We start from the raw sequence: 18,525 nt of genomic DNA, 5'->3' as shown, positions 1-18,525 counted from the left end.
CTTTCTACAAGTACGACATGTGGTAAGCTTCCGCAGTCGCACTGATGGCATCTCTGTAAATATTGTTAAAAGCTGCCGTATAAGAGGTACGATCTAATGGATCCTGCATATAACTTTATACATTCTCGTCGTATACATTAACTATCTTCCTGTTTTTGTGATATTAAAGTTGGAATGGCTATTCCGGCGACTGCTTTGACTAGGAGGACCTTCGTGTCCCCATATAGATGGTGTTCTGAACCCCTAACAGTCCTTAAAGCAGAATTTTGGCTTTATATCTCCACTGGTTGTCAAGAAGCGAAGTTGACTTTTGCTCACATTGGGGCAGCATAATTAACTACCGACCGGCCAATCGTTTTATGGGTATGTTTCTTTATCAATATCCCGAGTTCTAGCAGCTATTACTTTGAGGTCGCTGTCAGAAGTAACTCTCAAAATATTTGGATACTTATGAAGTTATCGGAAGCTTAGTGAAGAATAAAGCTAGAGGTCCAAACTAGTTACATGCTACGCTTCTTAAGCGTAACATATTTGCTTTATTTACAAATAACTTCGCGTTTTTTATTTATATTTTCACAGTTAAACTCGTTTTAGTTTATTAAAATTGATAAATACACATTAAAAAAGAAATATAAATTGTCAAAATCAGCTGATATATTCGTGTGCCGCTTATGACGCTTACAAAAGTAGAAAGTAGATCTACTTTAAGCATTCTACGCGTCAAGGCATCCTACGTTTTTGTGCTGGTAACTTCTAGAACACAACAACATTGATTCTTCTTTTTTGACAGCCGCGTAGAATGCGAAGAAGCGTAGAACTCGTGGTGTGGACCTCCAGCTTAAGTTAACAGTAGGGACATGAGGCACCGCCATATATAGTTTATGATCTATTCCATCGTTCTATCGGGCTTAAGAAAACACCCTACTTAATATCCTTGGATATTTCAACAAATTTGAACTTTTTCAAAATATTTCTGATTTCCATTAAATGTGTCTTATTTTGAGAAAACTTTTAAACAAATTTTGAGTTAAATGTACTCGATAATTACTCAAAATTACAAAAATAATATAAAAAAATTATCCTTTTTAAATAAATATTAATTTAGTTTTATTATAGTTGTTTAGTTTTTGTATATAAAATTTAATTGTTTATATAGTTTATTTTTTTATAATTTAATAACACTATTAAATCCTGACATTTTTATTAACCTTTTTATAATAAATAAAATTTACTCGGCGTAATTAATTACTTAAATTTTTTCAATAAAATACTGAAAAAACAGGCAATGAACATATCTCTCAAACCAAAAAAATGGGCAATATTTTAGATAACCATATTAAAAATAATAAAAATATTAAAGATTAATATTAAAAAAAAAAACTTCCACCTTAAGAATAACAGTCAACAAACATATTAAATGAAAACATAATTAATTAATAAAAGCACATTACGAAACCACCTTAAGAAATAAATATAGAAACTAACAGATACAAGAAATTACTAAACTTTTTAGAAATACAACTCTGTGTACTTGATAAATTAACATAAATGAAATAAATATTTAAAAAAAACATTGCTGAATTTGTAAAATATTAATAATAAAAAAGTAACTAATGAAGGAATCAATAATATTAAGGGACTTTTTCGTAATAAAAAATCATGCTGCTAACTTCCAGCTAGAAAGGTTACCAGCTGTTTTTTTTGTTATGAATAAGGCCCTAAGGATTTTTGACATAAAAATGTAATTCACTAAAATAACAGAAATAAAACTACTGATTGCAAATAAAACCGATGTTATCTACTACATACAAACTACCTAAGTTTTAAAATTATTTTTAAAAGACTGAATTTTTTCACATTAAATTTAACTTTTTAATTTTTTGCAAAATTTTATTTCATTTCCAATAATATATGTATTTTTTATAAAAATTTGTCAGGATTTTGATTTAGTTTAATATAAAGCTATAATTCATACAAACAAATTTTAATTGTTTATATATATTAACAATGTATAAATTTTTAATGTCACTCTTTTTTAAATACATAAATAATAAAGCAATTTTTATTATTTTAAATTAAATATTTTTGAAATACTAATTTTTTTTATAAATTCTAAAACTACATATGTGTACCTACTTACTCACATTACTATATATTTAAATAGTTATTAATAATTTATTTATTGTAAACAAAATAAAACGTAAATAAATAAAATCTTTTAAAATTTATTAAATTGTTATTTAAACATTTTACTATGTACTATATTATTATTATTATAAATATTGTTTTCATTGGTTTTTATATAAAAATAAATTGAATTACTTTAACATGATATTAACAAAGAAATAATAAAAATTGATTGATAAACATTTGTTTGTTAAAATATGATTAAATTAAAAATGTTGTTTTAATTGTTTTAATTCAGATAAATCGTATAATTATTCAAATAGGTCGTAACATTCTGAAAACTCTTCACTACATTGTCCATCCTCTTTAATCAATGCTTTATTACCAAAAATTAATTAAAAAATATTTAAATTATTAAATTAAAAAAAAACTTACCTTGTTTTGTTCTACACGTAAACATTTTTAATATACATTCACTTGCGAAAGTACATTTCAAATATTCGCCACGGAAATTTTTAACGGTGCCACAGACTGGTAAGTAAATATCAGGACAAAATTTCAAACAGTTAGGTTCCTCGTCTCCCATGGCACTCATAATGAGGAATAAACCCGATAACAAAATGATACAAAAAGTAGTGAATTGCATTTTAAAGAAAATAAAATTAATCTACTTTGCCTTTAAGTTTCACGATTATTTATACGATTTTTTAGTCAAGAACATTTGAAAGTGTATTTGTCAAGAAGAAAGATTATGAAAATATTATGATTAGGGGGGTATTCAAAACATTATTTCTAGAAATTTCTCTTCTTAAAATATTTTCCAATTAACCAGGCTAATAAAATTTTCAATTTCAAATTTTTTATGTTATATCTTCGTATTCTTAGGTCACTGAGTTAAGAATGTATTAAGTTATATTTACATAGTTGTCACATCTTTCAATGTTGGCAGAAAAATATTCAGAAAATGTCTAACAACGTATGAACTTATAATTTGTCTTACAACGTTGTCAGAAAAACTATAATCAGTACATTGTAAAACAATAATATTGTCAGACATCTGACAATCGTGTAAACACATTACATTGTCAGATCAATGTAACATAATGCTCTGACAATTTTTATTGTCAAATGTACGAATTTGACTATTTGTTCTCTCTGACAATAGCACCATTGTCATCTGACACTGTGAACTGACAATTTTTGTTAGCAGCTAAATTTATTGTCTGACAATTGTCTGTAAGGTTTTCTTACTATTGACTGAACTGACAATTTACCTGTTGCTAACAATTTGTCAGATTTGACAATATTGTATGATCTAACAACGTACACAGCTTTAGTCTGTGTTGCCTTGTGATTTGATCCTAAAATTTAAAAAATCTTTCGCCACATACATACACTTCCAATATTAGAAATTCATTATAGAAACAAATCTGAATCACTCTATTGTCACGTATTTCTTTATTTAAAACTTTAAAATGTTTAAGATAAAAATAATAATATAGACACGAGTTTTCATATTACATTTCAAAATACTATTAATTGAAATATTTCTGGTCTTATATATAGAAGTTCTAAAACCAGTAACAGTTATACAAATTCAGAATAAATAAGAAATGAAACTGTTGTCAAAAGTACCTAAGTCTACTGTCATCCGGTACCTAACTCTAAGAATGTATTAGTAGAATTCTCAAGTCAACATAGTTGCAAAAAATAGTATTGAAAAATATTGAAAAAAAAATTATTACATTTCAATTTATACTTTGAAAGGTTTCTTAAGATATTTTGCACATATTTTATCTATAAACATTTTATAAACACGTCTATTTGTTTATTATTCTATAATATTGAAAAAATAAATTATTTATTTGAAATATCTTTTTCGTTTACCATACGAAAATTTACAACATTGTTTTTTTAGTTTTAATTTCAAACAACAAAAATTCAATGTCAAAAAACAAAAAATATTTCTTTTTCGTTTGTGAAAAATATATTATTTTCGGGCTATTAAATGTGTTTAAATTGTGCAAAAAAATTATAAAATATAATGTTAAGTGATATAAAATATTTCAAAGTGCTATCTATTATCCTCAAATTTTCGCGAAAAAGTTTTGAAGTTTTGAGAGAAAATAAAATTTTTACATATGTGTGGGATTTACACAGCACTCGTCTGTGAGAAGAGCGTAATGTTATTGTTGTAAAAAAATGACAGCGTTTCACTTCTTGTTTATTCTTTGGTTTCCACTGTTTCTATGTCTTTGGTATAAGATTGTTGCCAAGTTTCGAAAAATTCCTCGTAGGCAGACTGGTAAAAGGCAAATATCTAAATTATTGCAATGTTACAAATTGATTTTTCTTCAAATTGAGAGATTCATGAAATAGAAATTTTGCTGGTTGTTTTCGTGAAGGTAATTTCTCCTCTTACATTCAAAATTATAATAATTATCCTCGTTATAGATCCCTCGAAGAATGGATTCAATTGCGATTTCTATATGGTGGCTGTAAGAGTCTTACTTGGTTAAAAAGTCTTTATTCAAAGATGGAGGACCTATGGGGAGTGCTACCTAATTGCATTTGCAACATCTACAAAATACATTGTGCAATTTTACATAAAAATACTTGGGCTGAACTGTCACATATGATCAATCAAATTTATATGGAATTCATTTGAGGTCTATATTTTTCTAGGTTATGTACCAATTAATAAAACTTCACAACCCTTGTTATACTATTATTTATTTTCATATAAGTATTGGCAGAAGTTGGGCCGTCCAATCCTACTGACCGAAGAATATCCAAAAGTTCGTTGAAGTGTGGCTTACCCGGCAGGTATTTTCAATACCACGACGCCAACCTATTATTAAATCTTGAAGATGAATGATTAAAATCGTCCCGATAATTTCCAGTATTTAAATTAATATCATTTGTTAAACAAAAGAATATATGTAATTACTCTGTGACATTTTTTACAACAATAAAATTTCTCTCTCTTCTATGTCTTAAGTTTTTGACATTTATTTTGTAGGTGGTGAAAAGTACGGTTGACTTTTTTGTAAATATTCGAAATGACAGTCAGTTATTGATCAAGTCTGAGCATTTTCGGAAATACATACATCACTGCCCTGCATCTAATGCGCAATACGTACGGAAATGCATCATAGATACATATGACGCGCATGAAAACGTCGAAACGAGTATCAAATAATGTATTTTTCAATAAATCAGAAAAATTTCAGACATCGGTTGAACAAAATAGAATGGACAAGTAAAATACGTTATAATTTTACTTCTTCATGTTTCAAATTTGGAATTTTAGGAAAAATTTGAAAAATTTTAGGAAAAAGATCCATCATTGTCCCTATAAACATGTACATATAAAAAGTTTTCGATATCCTTATTCCCACAGCATTTATTTGAGGAACTTGTATAAGATGTGTATAGAAGTATTTTGATATGCCTTTTATATGGCGGCATTGGTCGAAATGCTGCATGAATTCTTTACTCAGTCCCTTTATATAAAATAAAATATTGTGGTGGTCTAACAAACTCTTTCTCTTGAGTAAATGTACATACATTTATCGAAGCGATAAAGTTCATCAAATCTTGGTAATGAGGACAAGCATTTATGTAGAGATTGACATTTTTTACGCATAAAAATTTACGCATCTAAATTATCGTCAAAAGAAATATTTTCAAAACAATTCATTATAAAGGTTGGATAAAGTAGTCTCATGTGCAAAACAGGAGGAATTTAATATTGTCTGAGATGACTCACCGTGGATTTTGCAATTTCTCACTTTAATTTAATCCGCATTTGTCAGTATTTAGTTGATACATATTCGAGAGATTTTGCATATCAAATAGATAACTATAATATAGAAGATATTGGAATGTTTTAGGCATAGTTAGTGCCTTTGAGCAATCTACTACAAAAACGGTAGAATTTAAAGTATTAATTGCAGAAACCACTGCCTTGTTAAAAACTTGAGTATCTTACTATAATACTATGAATTCTATTGGGCTTTATGTGTATATCGGTTATTTTAGGAGCACACCTAAATTCGAATCAATATTATAAAAATATTCTATAACTTTTCGACTTACCCTATAGTCTTCAAAATATACATTATTTATAGAATTAACTAAACAATTCCTAGTACGCTATTTTCTGGCGAATATTAAATAAAATTACTTCCTTGATAATATGAATAGGTTTAAGAGCAGTACTTACAATAACACCCAATATATATATTTTTATTACTTGATAATTACATTATGAACAAATAGGCTATTTGTTCACCTATTCCTTGAACCAAAAAACATTACACTGGTAGCTATTCTCAATGTTTAATTTTCATCGCCATAGTCCTCTAACCCAATTATTTTGTCGAAATTTTTGCAAAATACATATGAACTGAAATAAAATTTTATCGTATAACACTGTCACGTATTTTTGTTCGTCAGTTAAGTCATTTCCCTCAGAGATTTTCTCCATTCCGACGTAAATTCATGTAGTGTCTTAACTGAAAATTCAGGAATACTTGGCTGAAATTTGGCTAGAAACGAATAAAGGTTATAAGTTAAAGCTTTTAATTAAACTCAAAATAGTAAAATGTTAACATATTGGATACAACGCCTTTTGTTTATTTTTCTTTCTTTGTATAAACGTAAAATATCTATTTTTTTATTACGATTTCCGTTTAAATTCCGTTAATTTTAAACATGTAGTTATCCTCAACCCCTGCCAATGAAAATTATTATTTACAAACACTTCCTAAAATTGATTAAGTACTAAATTTGTACAACTGTGTATTGACATATCGGATTTTTTTATTATATGAAAAAACAAGTGAAAAGTTATTCGTCAGCTAAAAGAAAATTTGTAATTTTAACAATAAAATAAGGTAAAATTTGAATAAAGTATATAAAATATTTAAATTTATCAAGCCATTTCCAAATTATTGTTAAGAAAAACATAAAATATAGAAAATTATTCGAGTAAAAACTGTTTGAACATTTTCACAATTAGATGTGAAAAAATTGATTGAATGTATACGCCCCGGAAAAAAATTATTCGTAAACTGCGCTGGCATTTTTGATATTAAAAAATCTTTTTTCTATACTAATAATTGAACGCTAACATAATTTCCAATAAATCTTTATTTTCTAGATATAAATATATAGGAAAATGACCGATTCCAAATATTTTTCTACCACCAAAAAAGGTGAAATTTTCGAACTCAAATCTGAATTGAACAATGATAAGAAAGAAAAAAAGAAGGAAGCTGTCAAGAAGGCAAGTACTTTAAATTTATATGCATACTTGAGCAATTGTTTGTGTGTTTATAATATGCATTTAGTTTATCACACACTTACTACAGTATTTAGATTAATTTAATTAAATTACATTTTAGGTTATTGCCAGTATGACTGTGGGCAAAGATGTATCTGTGCTTTTTCCCGATGTGGTAAATTGCATGCAAACCGATAATCTCGAATTAAAAAAGTTGGTATATTTATACTTGATGAACTATGCCAAGTCACAGCCGGATGCTGCCATCATGGCAGTCAATACATTTGTTAAGGATTGTGAAGATTCCAATCCTTTAATTAGAGCTTTAGCTGTTCGTACTATGGGCTGTATACGTGTGGATAAAATTACTGAATATTTATGCGAACCGCTGCGCAAATGTCTCAAGGATGAGGATCCCTATGTACGCAAGACTGCCGCTGTTTGTGTAGCCAAGTTGTATGACATCTCAGCCTCAATGGTTGAAGATCAAGGTTTTCTTGATCAACTTAAGGATTTGTTATCCGACTCCAACCCTATGGTAGTAGCCAATGCTGTAGCTGCTTTAAGTGAAATTAATGAATCCAGCCAATCGGGCCAACCTTTAGTGGAAATGAATTCGGCCACCATTAACAAACTGCTTACAGCTCTCAATGAATGTACCGAATGGGGTCAGGTATTCATTCTGGACTCCTTGGCTAACTATAGTCCTAAGGACGAACGTGAAGCCCAATCGATTTGTGAACGTATTACACCACGTTTGGCTCATGCCAATGCTGCTGTGGTACTAAGTGCTGTAAAGGTCTTGATGAAACTCTTGGAAATGTTGTCCAATGATGGTGACTTTTGTGCAACTCTCACCAAAAAATTGGCACCTCCTTTGGTTACTTTATTGTCGTCGGAACCTGAAGTCCAATATGTGGCTTTGCGTAACATTAATTTGATTGTGCAAAAACGTCCCGATATTCTTAAACATGAAATGAAAGTGTTCTTTGTCAAATACAACGATCCCATTTATGTGAAATTGGAAAAACTTGACATTATGATACGTTTGGCTAATCAGAGTAACATTGCTCAAGTTTTGAGTGAATTGAAAGAATATGCCACCGAGGTAGATGTAGATTTCGTGCGCAAAGCAGTGCGTGCCATTGGTCGTTGTGCTATTAAGGTGGGTTATACAAATATAAAATATTTCTACCTATTAACTTTATTTTTATTGTTTTTATTAAAATAGGTGGAAACTTCTGCTGAACGTTGTGTTTCTACTTTACTCGAATTGATTCAAACCAAAGTCAACTATGTGGTACAAGAAGCTATTGTGGTCATTAAGGATATCTTCCGCAAATATCCCAATAAATATGAAAGTATTATCAGCACTTTGTGTGAAAATCTCGACACTTTAGATGAACCTGAAGCCAGAGCTTCAATGGTTTGGATTATTGGTGAATATGCTGAGCGCATTGATAACGCCGATGAGTTGTTGGATAGTTTCCTGGAAGGTTTCCAAGATGAAAATGCCCAAGTACAATTGCAATTGTTGACCGCTGTAGTAAAACTTTTCTTGAAACGTCCCTCGGATACCCAGGAATTGGTACAACATGTTCTCTCATTGGCTACCCAGGACTCTGACAATCCTGATTTACGTGATCGTGGTTTTATCTATTGGCGCTTGTTGTCTACCGATCCAGCTGCTGCCAAGGAGGTGGTTTTGGCTGATAAACCTTTAATTTCGGAAGAAACTGATCTGTTGGAGCCTACTTTATTGGATGAATTGATTTGCCACATTAGTTCTTTGGCCAGTGTTTATCACAAACCACCTACTGCTTTTGTAGAAGGACGCGGTGCTGGTGTACGTAAATCTTTGCCAAATCGTGCTGCTGCCTCCGGAGATGGTGAAGCCAGTGCCGCCCCAAGTGCTGGTGGTGAAGCTATGGTTATACCAAATCAAGAATCACTTATTGGAGATTTATTGTCAATGGACATTAATACACCATCAATGCCAGCGGCCGCTCCCACTAATGTGGATCTGTTGGGTGGTGGTTTGGATATTTTGGTAAGTTTTTTTATTATAATTACGTTTATAATTAAAACAATCTTCTCTTCCAGCTTGGTGGTCCTCCTGCTGAAGCTACTACCGGCGGTGCAACTAGTTTATTGGGCGATATCTTTGGTTTGGGCGGAGCAGCTCTCAATGTTGGTCTACAAATTCCCAAAATTGTTTGGCTACCTGCTGAAAAGGGCAAAGGCTTGGAAATTCAAGGCAGTTTCTCCCGCCGCAATGGTGAAGTGTTCATGGATATGAAATTCACCAACAAAGCCATGCAACCAATGAGTGGTTTTGCCATACAGCTTAATAAGAACAGTTTCGGTTTGGTACCCGGCCAACCTTTGCAAGTCGCACCTTTACCTCCCAATCAATCCACAGAAGCCAGTTTGTCTCTAGCCACCCATGGTCCAGTACAGCGTATGGAACCTCTAAATAATCTTCAAGTTGCAGTCAAAAATAATATTGATATTTTCTATTTCGCCTGCTTGATACACGGCAATGTCTTATTTGCCGAAGATGGTCAGCTCGATAAACGTGTGTTCCTTAATACCTGGAAGGAAATACCAGCTGCTAACGAAGTTCAATATTCATTGAGTGGTGTGGTTGGCACCACCGATGGCATTGCCTCGAAAATGACCACCAACAATGTTTTCACCATTGCTAAGCGTAATGTTGAAGGCCAGGATATGCTCTATCAATCTCTTAAGCTGACCAACAACATCTGGGTACTGCTCGAATTGAAGTTACAGCCTGGCAATCCAGATGCCACACTTAGCTTGAAATCACGTTCAGTAGAGGTGGCACCAATGATTTTTGCTGCCTACGAAGCCATCATACGTTCACCTTAAATTCTTTAAAATCAAATTGCTACAAGTATAAAATTATAAACCATTATATATGATGCTCCAATAATATTTTTGAATTTAATTAATCATATATAAATAATATAAGTATAATAATTACCTTTATCTCTTTACAAACAAAATTTTGACACGTATCGTACCCTTAAAAGTATTTGTTTTTTATCTATTACCCTTATTTTTATAATTTGTCTGTATTTTGAACGATCAATTGCGTTACAACAACCACTAAATTTATATTTACAAAACCTTTCCAAAATGGCTTTATCTTTCTATTAAATGAATGAACAAAATCAGCAACATTCCTTTGGATTACAAATAAAACACAAACTATTAATATTTATATATGTTTTATCAGATGCATAAAATTGCTCACAAATTTGTAGACAAATAATGTGGGTGTGACAAGTGCATGTATTTGAAATAAAAATTAACTAAGTATGTTATTCCCAAAAACAAAAAATACATTACATGTTATTCGAACGCATAATTATGCATAATATAAAATAAATATTTAACCAAATAAAACATTTGCTTTTATCTGTAATGGGTAAAAAATATAACAATTCTTTATGTATTATTTGCAAATTTATTGGGTATGAGCAGCAACTGAAATCTAAACGGACAAAATATACCTTAAGTACACATACAATAATTTAACTTCAAACACGCAGATTAATTTAAAATATGCAAATTCGTATTAACATATTAGTATTATCTACAATAAATATTTCTCCAGTCGTAAGACAAACATCGACGATATCGATCGAAAATTTATAGAATTTAAACAGCAATTTCAATGGCTGCAATAGACTTCTAAAACGACTACTTCATTGTAAAGTACCTTAAATAGAATTACTACTTCAATTGTAACGTACTTCTTCTTTAAATAGAAGGGGGGAAGAGGACGGACGGGAAACGGAGAGGAAGAAGGACGGACGGACGGACGGAAGGAGGAGAGAAGGACGGAATTACGGACGAGGACGACGACGGGACGGACGGAGACGGACGGACGGAGGACGGAGGACGGACGGACGGACGGACGGACGGACGGACGGACGGAGACGGACGGACGACGGACGACGGACGGACGGAAGGACGGACGGACGGAGGACGACGGACGGACGGACGGACGGACGGACGGACGGACGAAGGACGGACGGACGGACGGACGGACGGACGGACGGACGGACGGACGACGGACGGACGGACGGACGGACGGACGGACGGACGACGACGACTACGGACGGACGGACGGACGGACGGACGGACGACGGAGGACACGGACGGACGGACGGACGGACGGACGGACGACGGACGGACGGACGGACGGAAGGACGGACGGACGGACGGACGGACGGACGACGGACGGACGGAGGACGACGGACGGACGGACGGACGGACGACGGACGGGACGGACGGACGACGGACGGACGGAGGACGGACGGACGGACGGACTGACTTACGGACGGACGAAGGACTACTTACTTACGACTTACTTACTTACTACTTACTTACTTTACTTACTTACGTTACTTACTTACTTACTTACTTAATTACTTACTTACTTACTTACTTACTTACTTACTTACTTACTTAATTACTTACTTAATTACTTTACTTACTTACTACTTAAATTACACATATTAAACCAACTAATACTTAATTTCTGTAAACATTACTTAATTACGTTACAAATTTGGCTTTTACTTCTTGAAGAAAATCCGGTATCTCAATTTCCCGATTATATATTGTCACCTACCTAACAAAAATTCAAAATCTTTTTTTATTGTTAGTTTTAATGTTTTGCATGATAACAAATATCCAAAAATAATAATTGGACTCATTAGACTGAAATTAGCGATTTTATTAATAAAAACAAAAGGCCCAATCTACAAAAACATTTAATTATTAATGGTAAAAGGTCCAATTTATCCATTTTTATTAACTCCGTTATCAATTATCATAACAAATGATAGGTTTCACTATTAAACAATTTGTTTATTTAATAAAATTAAATAAAATAGAAACAAAATATTCAATTGAAATAGTTTTTGCTTCTCTTTTAAAATTTTAAAAATGTTAGATAGGGCCGTTTGTGCTTTAGGTGACGATATGTAACAATTACATATTCTAATACCGGTTTTTGAAAAATTCGAATAATGGTTCACCCTAGTAAATCCTTAAAGTACTATGCACCTGTTCTGGCATAAAATCAACTTAATATTTAATGCAATTTATCTAATTTGCAACAACTTTGTCTCAAATTAATTATTTTATAGTATAAAATATACATCCGCACTTACATACGTTATACATAATTGAAAAAAAATTGAAAACAAACTTCTGAAAATGTAGCCGTCTTACTACCATAGTTAAGCCGCCGGCGAAAATTTTAGTGTCGTCTGCCACTGTTAATTTTTGTCGACGCAGGTCTTGGCAGTAGATAAGAAAAAATTCTTTCACTATTTGTTTATAATTTTTCGATAAACGTATTTTATATTTTTACTAATAAAGAACACATTTATATTTAAGAAAACCAGCATTAACAACAAAATATAATGGATAAAAATGTAGCTGAGTTGGAGAAATGGGGTTTTCCATTGCAGGAACTTTACCGAATGGCTCTGCAATTTTACAAACGTAGGCAAAAAAAAACGAAAAATATTCTATACAACAGCAAAACTTTTATTAATTTTAATTAACTCTTCCCGTTTGAATTAACAGAAAATTCTGGAAAAGCTGTACATCTTTCATATGAGGATAATTTGAAATTAATTGCATTTAAACAGCAGGCATCATGTGGACCTTTCGACCCCAAAGATGCACCCGCTTTGGGTGTACTAGATGTAATTGGGAAAGATCGACGTTTGCATTGGCAAATGCTGGGCAATATTAGCCGTGAACAGGCCATGGAGGGTTTTATTGATTTGCTGGACACTATGTGTAGTGCTTTTCGTCCCTATGTTGAGGCAGTAAGAAAAAATCGTGATGAAACCTTAAAGGAAGAATTAAGACGCATGGAACAAGAAAAATTAGAAAAGGAGAAAAAGGAACGAGAACAACAGGAATTATTAGAGGAGGGTTACAAGGAGGAAATGCAAAGACGTCAACTACAGGATGCGCTTAACAAGCAAACATATCAACAGTTCAAGGTAGGTGGACAAAAAAAAAACAACAGAGACAACAACAAATCAATCATTTTTTATTTGGGTCAATATAAATAATAGTGTCAGCAGACAATAAAGTATTTTTTTTCTGTTGATTAATTATTTCTAAAGGTATTTTCAGACTACAATACTGAGTATTAATACTTGTCAAGAATATTTGTATCATAATACAATTTACTAGTCTAAGGGCGGGTTTTTCAGATAAAGATAATCTACATTCTTTGTTTAAACCTAGTTTAATATATGTTTTGTGTTTTTCAGTAAACAGTAACGTTACTTATTATCTTAGTTTAACTGAGTGTTATTGGCCAATTAAACTTAAGTTATAAGTGAGAAGACACAATTAACAAAAACAATGAAACAATGATTTCGGAAGAACAAAAACTTAATATTTTAAGTAAATTGCAATATTCTGATTTGTTTTGTTTTATTTATTATTGTTTTAAATGTTTATTTAACAATTTTCAAAAATTTTTCATTTTACAAAAGTATTATTTGCAAAAAACAGCTGTTCATTGTTTATGTTTTTGAGTGAAAAGTTGGCAATACTAACAAAGTTAACTGAACATAAATCCATAACTGAAAAACACAATCATCGATTAAAGTCCGCCTAAATTTGTTCCGAGTTTAATCTAACAGCAAGTTAAGCCTAGTTTAACTGAGTAGTAAGAAACCCGCCCTAAATATAATTTGTAATTTGATTTTCAAAAATATTACTGATTTTTTTGGCATACGGTCGGTATTCATAAATTTTTTAAAACAATTCAAAAACTTTTTATTTTCAAACGTATTCGGTATGTATTTTATAAATACAATAAAAAACAAACAAAAAGTGTAAAATACATTAAAAATAAGAACGAAAAGTGCATAAATAATTGAAAATTGGATAAAAAATATTACAAATGTTATAGTGTAAACATAAAATGTATTTTTCGGATTGATGTTTTGAAAATGCGAATTATTTTCATAATATTTTTAATTTGAAGTGTGTTAATACTCAGTATTGTAGTCTGAAAATACCTTTACTAGTACATTTAATTTGTTTGTAAAATGTTGTCTTGGGTAAGAAGAGAGAGACTGATTTTAATTTAAAATAAAAATATTCGGCTATACCGAATCTTAAAAACCCTTCACCTATAAGGTTTTTTATGACAAGTCGAATATTTATAGAGATATATGTACATTTTATAAATTTTGAAAGTTACAAATAATGGAATAATCCGGAAAAAGTGTCGTACAATGTAATATCACAATTAAGTAATGACTTATGAGAAGAGGTCTTTATATGGGAGATATGACCAATTATCCGATAGGACGATCGGGGAAATCTTTCACAGATTGTTTTGCGCATATGTTTCCGATATCATAATTAATTCGTGACTTAGTTACTATTAAGTGATTTTCAAAAGTGGACTTATGGAACTATGATCAATTATGGGCCTATCCGAAATGCAAATTTTTGTATATACACAACATATTTGTGTTAAATTTTGTCTCGATATGGTTATTTGTTAATGAATTATGTTAAACTGATTTTCGGAAGTGGTTATATAGTAGCTATGGTCAATTAGGGACCGATCCGGATTTTACTTCTTAATACTATTTCTATTATTATTAGATTAATATATACAAAATTTTCTACTATATTTTTTAGACCTATGCTGAAAAACAATTTCCCGGTAATCCAGAACAACAAGCTGTTCTCATACATCAGCTGCAACAAGAACACTATCATCAATATATGCAGCAATTACACATGCAAAATCATAATAATCCCACTGAAAATTTGACAAATAATAATACAACTTCGAACACTTTTGGAGAAGGTAACGATAACAACGTTTCCACCACCACAATAGCGAAACAACGGAACACTGAAGATGATTTAAATAAAGAATTGTCCAAATTATCTATAGATAATCAACAGCAACAACACTATGATGAACAGCAACAATTGCAATTGCAATTGCCTAACAATGACGATGATGAAGATTACGTACTAATACAACCGGCTAAAATATGGACAAGGCCGGATATAGAAGAATTTAAAGCTGAAGTATCGGCTGGCGACGGGGATGGTGTCATAACTATAGGACATGGCGATACGGTGACAGTAAGTTGTTTATATGTTTTTTGTAGAAAAACCTAAAGTAATTTATTTTTATTGCAACAAAATTTAAGGTACGAGTACCCACTAATATTAATGGTAAATCTATATTCTGGGAATTTGCTACTGATAATTACGATATTGGTTTTGGTATTTACTTTGAATGGAGTAAACCGGTTACACAAGAAGTTACCGTACATGTTAGCGACAGCGATGATGATGATGAATTTTTAGATGAAGATTATTTGTCCACCAATGAGGATCTTGAATGTGGCTCATTGGCAAATGATCGCAGTAGTTTGACAAGTAATTCCTCCATAAAGCCACCAATTTCCATAATTGTGCCGATTTATCGACGAGAATGTTTTAATGAGGTCTACGTAGGCTCACACATCTATCCGGGTGAAGGTGTCTACCTATTGAAATTTGACAATAGCTACAGTATATGGCGTTCAAAAACCCTATACTATCGAGTTTATTACGAGCGTTAAGTTTAATTTATTTATAGCACATTCACATACATATTTTTTATTTTTATTTATCCCCTGAATGTATTATTTAATAATATTTATTAATGTATCTAACTTTTATGTTTAAAATAACAAACATTTTAAAATCAACAACAACAAGAAAAATTAAAGTAATTCATAATATACACATATTTTATTATTATTTTTTTTTTTAATATCTTAATTACTATCAACTTCTGTTTTGATGTACCCATTTACATTTTATGCTGGCGGCCGTTACTTCATTTATTAAAGACTCTCCTAGTTCTGCTTTACCTTGTATGTCTATGTCATTGTAATCCCATCTTAGACAATTTTCGTCTCTCAAAACCTGTTCTATACCATTCCAGGCAATCATGACACCATTATCTGAACAGTACTTTTTAGAGGGACGATAAGTTTTGCACTCAAATTGCTCGGCTAAGTGGGAAATATCATGGTAGATTGTATCATTGTTGGCCACACCTCCCGATACTACTAGTGAACGTGGCCCACTGCCAAAAAAGTTACGTTCTATACAAAACTCTAAAGCTCTTTGGGTACGATTCATTAAGTGACGACTTACAGCATTCAAAAGACCCGCACAAAAGTCTGCATAATTTGTTATGACAGAATCTGCGGGACAAGCTAATTATGGGGAAATAAAAAATATTCCAAAAAATTAGTACATACATTTTTGGCAAATTCAAAATAACTAACCTTCCTTCAACTCCTGACGCTTTATCGCTCGAAATGAATTATTCTTAATACCGGCAAAACTGAAATTACAATCTCGCATACGAGCTAAGGGTAGAGGAAATTCAAATGCTTCAGGATTAGTGGCATATTTAGCAGCATCTTCTATAATTTGACCACCATTCCATTTAGTATATTTGGGATTTATATACAGCCGTAAACGTCGAGCAATTTTATCAAATGCTTCACCGGGAGCATCATCCAAACTTTCACCTAATAACAGAAATTCTTCCGAAGATTTTACAAAACACAATTGACTATGACCGCCACTTATTAAAAGGCATAGAAAAGGATATGGTATATCATATTCCATGCGTGCTTGTAAAGCATGAGCTTTCATATGATGTACCGGTATCAAAGGTTTATTATATAAACGTGCTACATAGCGGGCAAAACGTAAACCAACCAGTAGGCTTAAGGGTAAACCTAAAAAGAAAAAGTTTTAATAAATGTATGGTTTAAAGAACATTGTTAGCACAACGATGAAATTCATGATTTTTTCCGTTTAATAACGGTATTGAGGGAAACGATTTTTTAGCGAACAAATGTATCGGTATTCGGTAACCAAATCTAATTAATAAAACAGTAATTTTATTTAAATAGATATTAACCTGGTCTAGTTGTAACGGCAATAGCATCGATATCTTCAGCTTTAAGATTTGATTCTTTTAGGCAGCGTTCAAATACATTGGCAATTTGTGACCTATGAAGATCTTGTGCTCGTGGTGGTATTATACCGCCATATCTGAAAAAAAACAACAGTTATTGAATAAAAATAGTGTTATTCTTTCTTCAAGGGAAAGTATTTTTCTAACTAATTTGTATTAATAATTAGGAAAAACTATTCAGCCGATTTCAAATATTATTAAGAAAATTTATTCTTACAAAATAGGATTTAAAAATGTTGAGAAATTTGACTTATTTGGGGAATATTTTGCATACTTTTACAAAGTATTGAATACAATTCCTTGTTATTTTGATTCGAAGGACCAATCATTTAAATAACACCAACTAACTCACCTTATATGAAAACTTTGTTGTGAATTTAAGACGTTTGCCAACACTGTATTCTGACCATTTTCATGGCGAACAACTGCAATACCGGTATCATCGCATGAAGTTTCTATACCCAAAATACATAATTTCCTATTAGAAATGGTCGCCAGATTTCTATAGCATTTATAATTGATTAATTTTTTACAATTCAATAACATTTTCACTTATAAAAGACGTATTAATCATAGAGAGAAGAAAAACCACTAATGTAACCAAACAAATACGCATTCACCACTCAATGCTTATCAAAAGAAAAAGAGACAACGACCAAAACAAACACAGCTGTAAAACAGCTGTTTTACACAGAAAGAAAATTTGGGCGAAACATCTTAAAATATCTACGAATAAAATTTTTATAACAGACTTAACTACAGGAATGTTACGATTAAGTTTATTCATCTGTTAAATGAAAACTATACTTCCGAGTACCTTTCCCAACTAGACGTAAACGACCTAAATGCTGGACTTATCCCCGTATTCATAAATGCCTAATAAAGGAATATTGTATGTAATATATGTTTAATAAACCCAGAATAACCGATTAATATTTTAATGATCGACAGAGTTAAAAAGTTACTTTTAAGATATTACAGAGAAAAAACCTTTGTTTTAAAGTCTACAAATTTT

The 18,525-nt window shown here is 31.5% G+C and overlaps 3 protein-coding genes across 4 annotated transcripts; 2 read left to right on the top strand and 1 right to left on the bottom strand.

The window, feature by feature from the left end:
- The first annotated feature begins 6,900 nt into the window (after positions 1-6,900).
- Positions 6,901-10,584, top strand: LOC119601401 (AP-1 complex subunit beta-1). The gene is made up of 5 exons (XM_037952322.1): positions 6,901-7,028; positions 7,295-7,420; positions 7,539-8,582; positions 8,649-9,467; positions 9,521-10,584. The coding sequence occupies exons 2-5, from the start codon at positions 7,313-7,315 to the stop codon at positions 10,307-10,309; spliced, it is 2,760 nt and encodes a 919-aa protein (XP_037808250.1). The 5' UTR covers positions 6,901-7,028; positions 7,295-7,312; the 3' UTR covers positions 10,310-10,584.
- Positions 10,585-12,734: 2,150 nt separating this feature from the next.
- LOC119601418 (Golgi resident protein GCP60) lies at positions 12,735-16,252 on the top strand. 2 transcript variants are annotated; one of them, XM_037952347.1, is made up of 5 exons: positions 12,735-12,964; positions 13,049-13,476; positions 15,146-15,317; positions 15,408-15,604; positions 15,673-16,213. In XM_037952347.1, the coding sequence occupies exons 1-5, from the start codon at positions 12,883-12,885 to the stop codon at positions 16,087-16,089; spliced, it is 1,296 nt and encodes a 431-aa protein (XP_037808275.1). In that variant the 5' UTR covers positions 12,735-12,882; the 3' UTR covers positions 16,090-16,213. The 2 variants fall into 2 exon arrangements, with proteins under 2 accessions (XP_037808275.1, XP_037808274.1); XM_037952346.1 differs by having other exon boundaries at positions 15,146-15,604; positions 15,673-16,252.
- LOC119601419 (probable tRNA N6-adenosine threonylcarbamoyltransferase, mitochondrial) lies at positions 16,170-18,162 on the bottom strand. The gene is made up of 4 exons (XM_037952348.1): positions 17,863-18,162; positions 17,454-17,587; positions 16,807-17,268; positions 16,170-16,734 (listed from the first exon to the last, which is right to left on the bottom strand). Exons 1-4 carry the CDS (start codon positions 18,054-18,056, stop codon positions 16,298-16,300), a joined length of 1,227 nt encoding a protein of 408 aa, XP_037808276.1. The 5' UTR covers positions 18,057-18,162; the 3' UTR covers positions 16,170-16,297.
- Positions 18,163-18,525: the final 363 nt, after the last annotated feature.

This window comes from Lucilia sericata, unplaced genomic scaffold, assembly GCF_015586225.1.
Source record: "Lucilia sericata isolate MDLA Ls3-8-SP2 unplaced genomic scaffold, ASM1558622v1 Contig000161F_arrow, whole genome shotgun sequence".
Lineage (NCBI taxonomy): Eukaryota > Metazoa > Arthropoda > Insecta > Diptera > Calliphoridae > Lucilia > Lucilia sericata.
This window is presented reverse-complemented; position numbering and strand designations above follow the sequence as displayed.

Coding starts and splice junctions, on each gene's coding strand:
- LOC119601401 (XM_037952322.1), top strand. CDS start 7,313: ATGACCGATTCCAAATATTTTTCTACCACCAAAAAAGGTGAAATTTTC. Junction 7,421..7,538: donor AGAAGGAAGCTGTCAAGAAG/GCAAGTACTTTA, acceptor ATTACATTTTAG/GTTATTGCCAGTATGACTGT. Junction 8,583..8,648: donor TTGGTCGTTGTGCTATTAAG/GTGGGTTATACA, acceptor TTATTAAAATAG/GTGGAAACTTCTGCTGAACG.
- LOC119601419 (XM_037952348.1), bottom strand. CDS start 18,056: ATGTTATTGAATTGTAAAAAATTAATCAATTATAAATGCTATAGAAAT. Junction 17,269..17,453: donor TGCCGTTACAACTAGACCAG/GTTAATATCTAT, acceptor TTTTCTTTTTAG/GTTTACCCTTAAGCCTACTG. Junction 16,735..16,806: donor GCGTCAGGAGTTGAAGGAAG/GTTAGTTATTTT, acceptor CCCCATAATTAG/CTTGTCCCGCAGATTCTGTC.
- LOC119601418 (XM_037952346.1), top strand. CDS start 12,883: ATGGATAAAAATGTAGCTGAGTTGGAGAAATGGGGTTTTCCATTGCAG. Junction 13,477..15,145: donor AAACATATCAACAGTTCAAG/GTAGGTGGACAA, acceptor TATATTTTTTAG/ACCTATGCTGAAAAACAATT. Junction 15,605..15,672: donor GACATGGCGATACGGTGACA/GTAAGTTGTTTA, acceptor ACAAAATTTAAG/GTACGAGTACCCACTAATAT.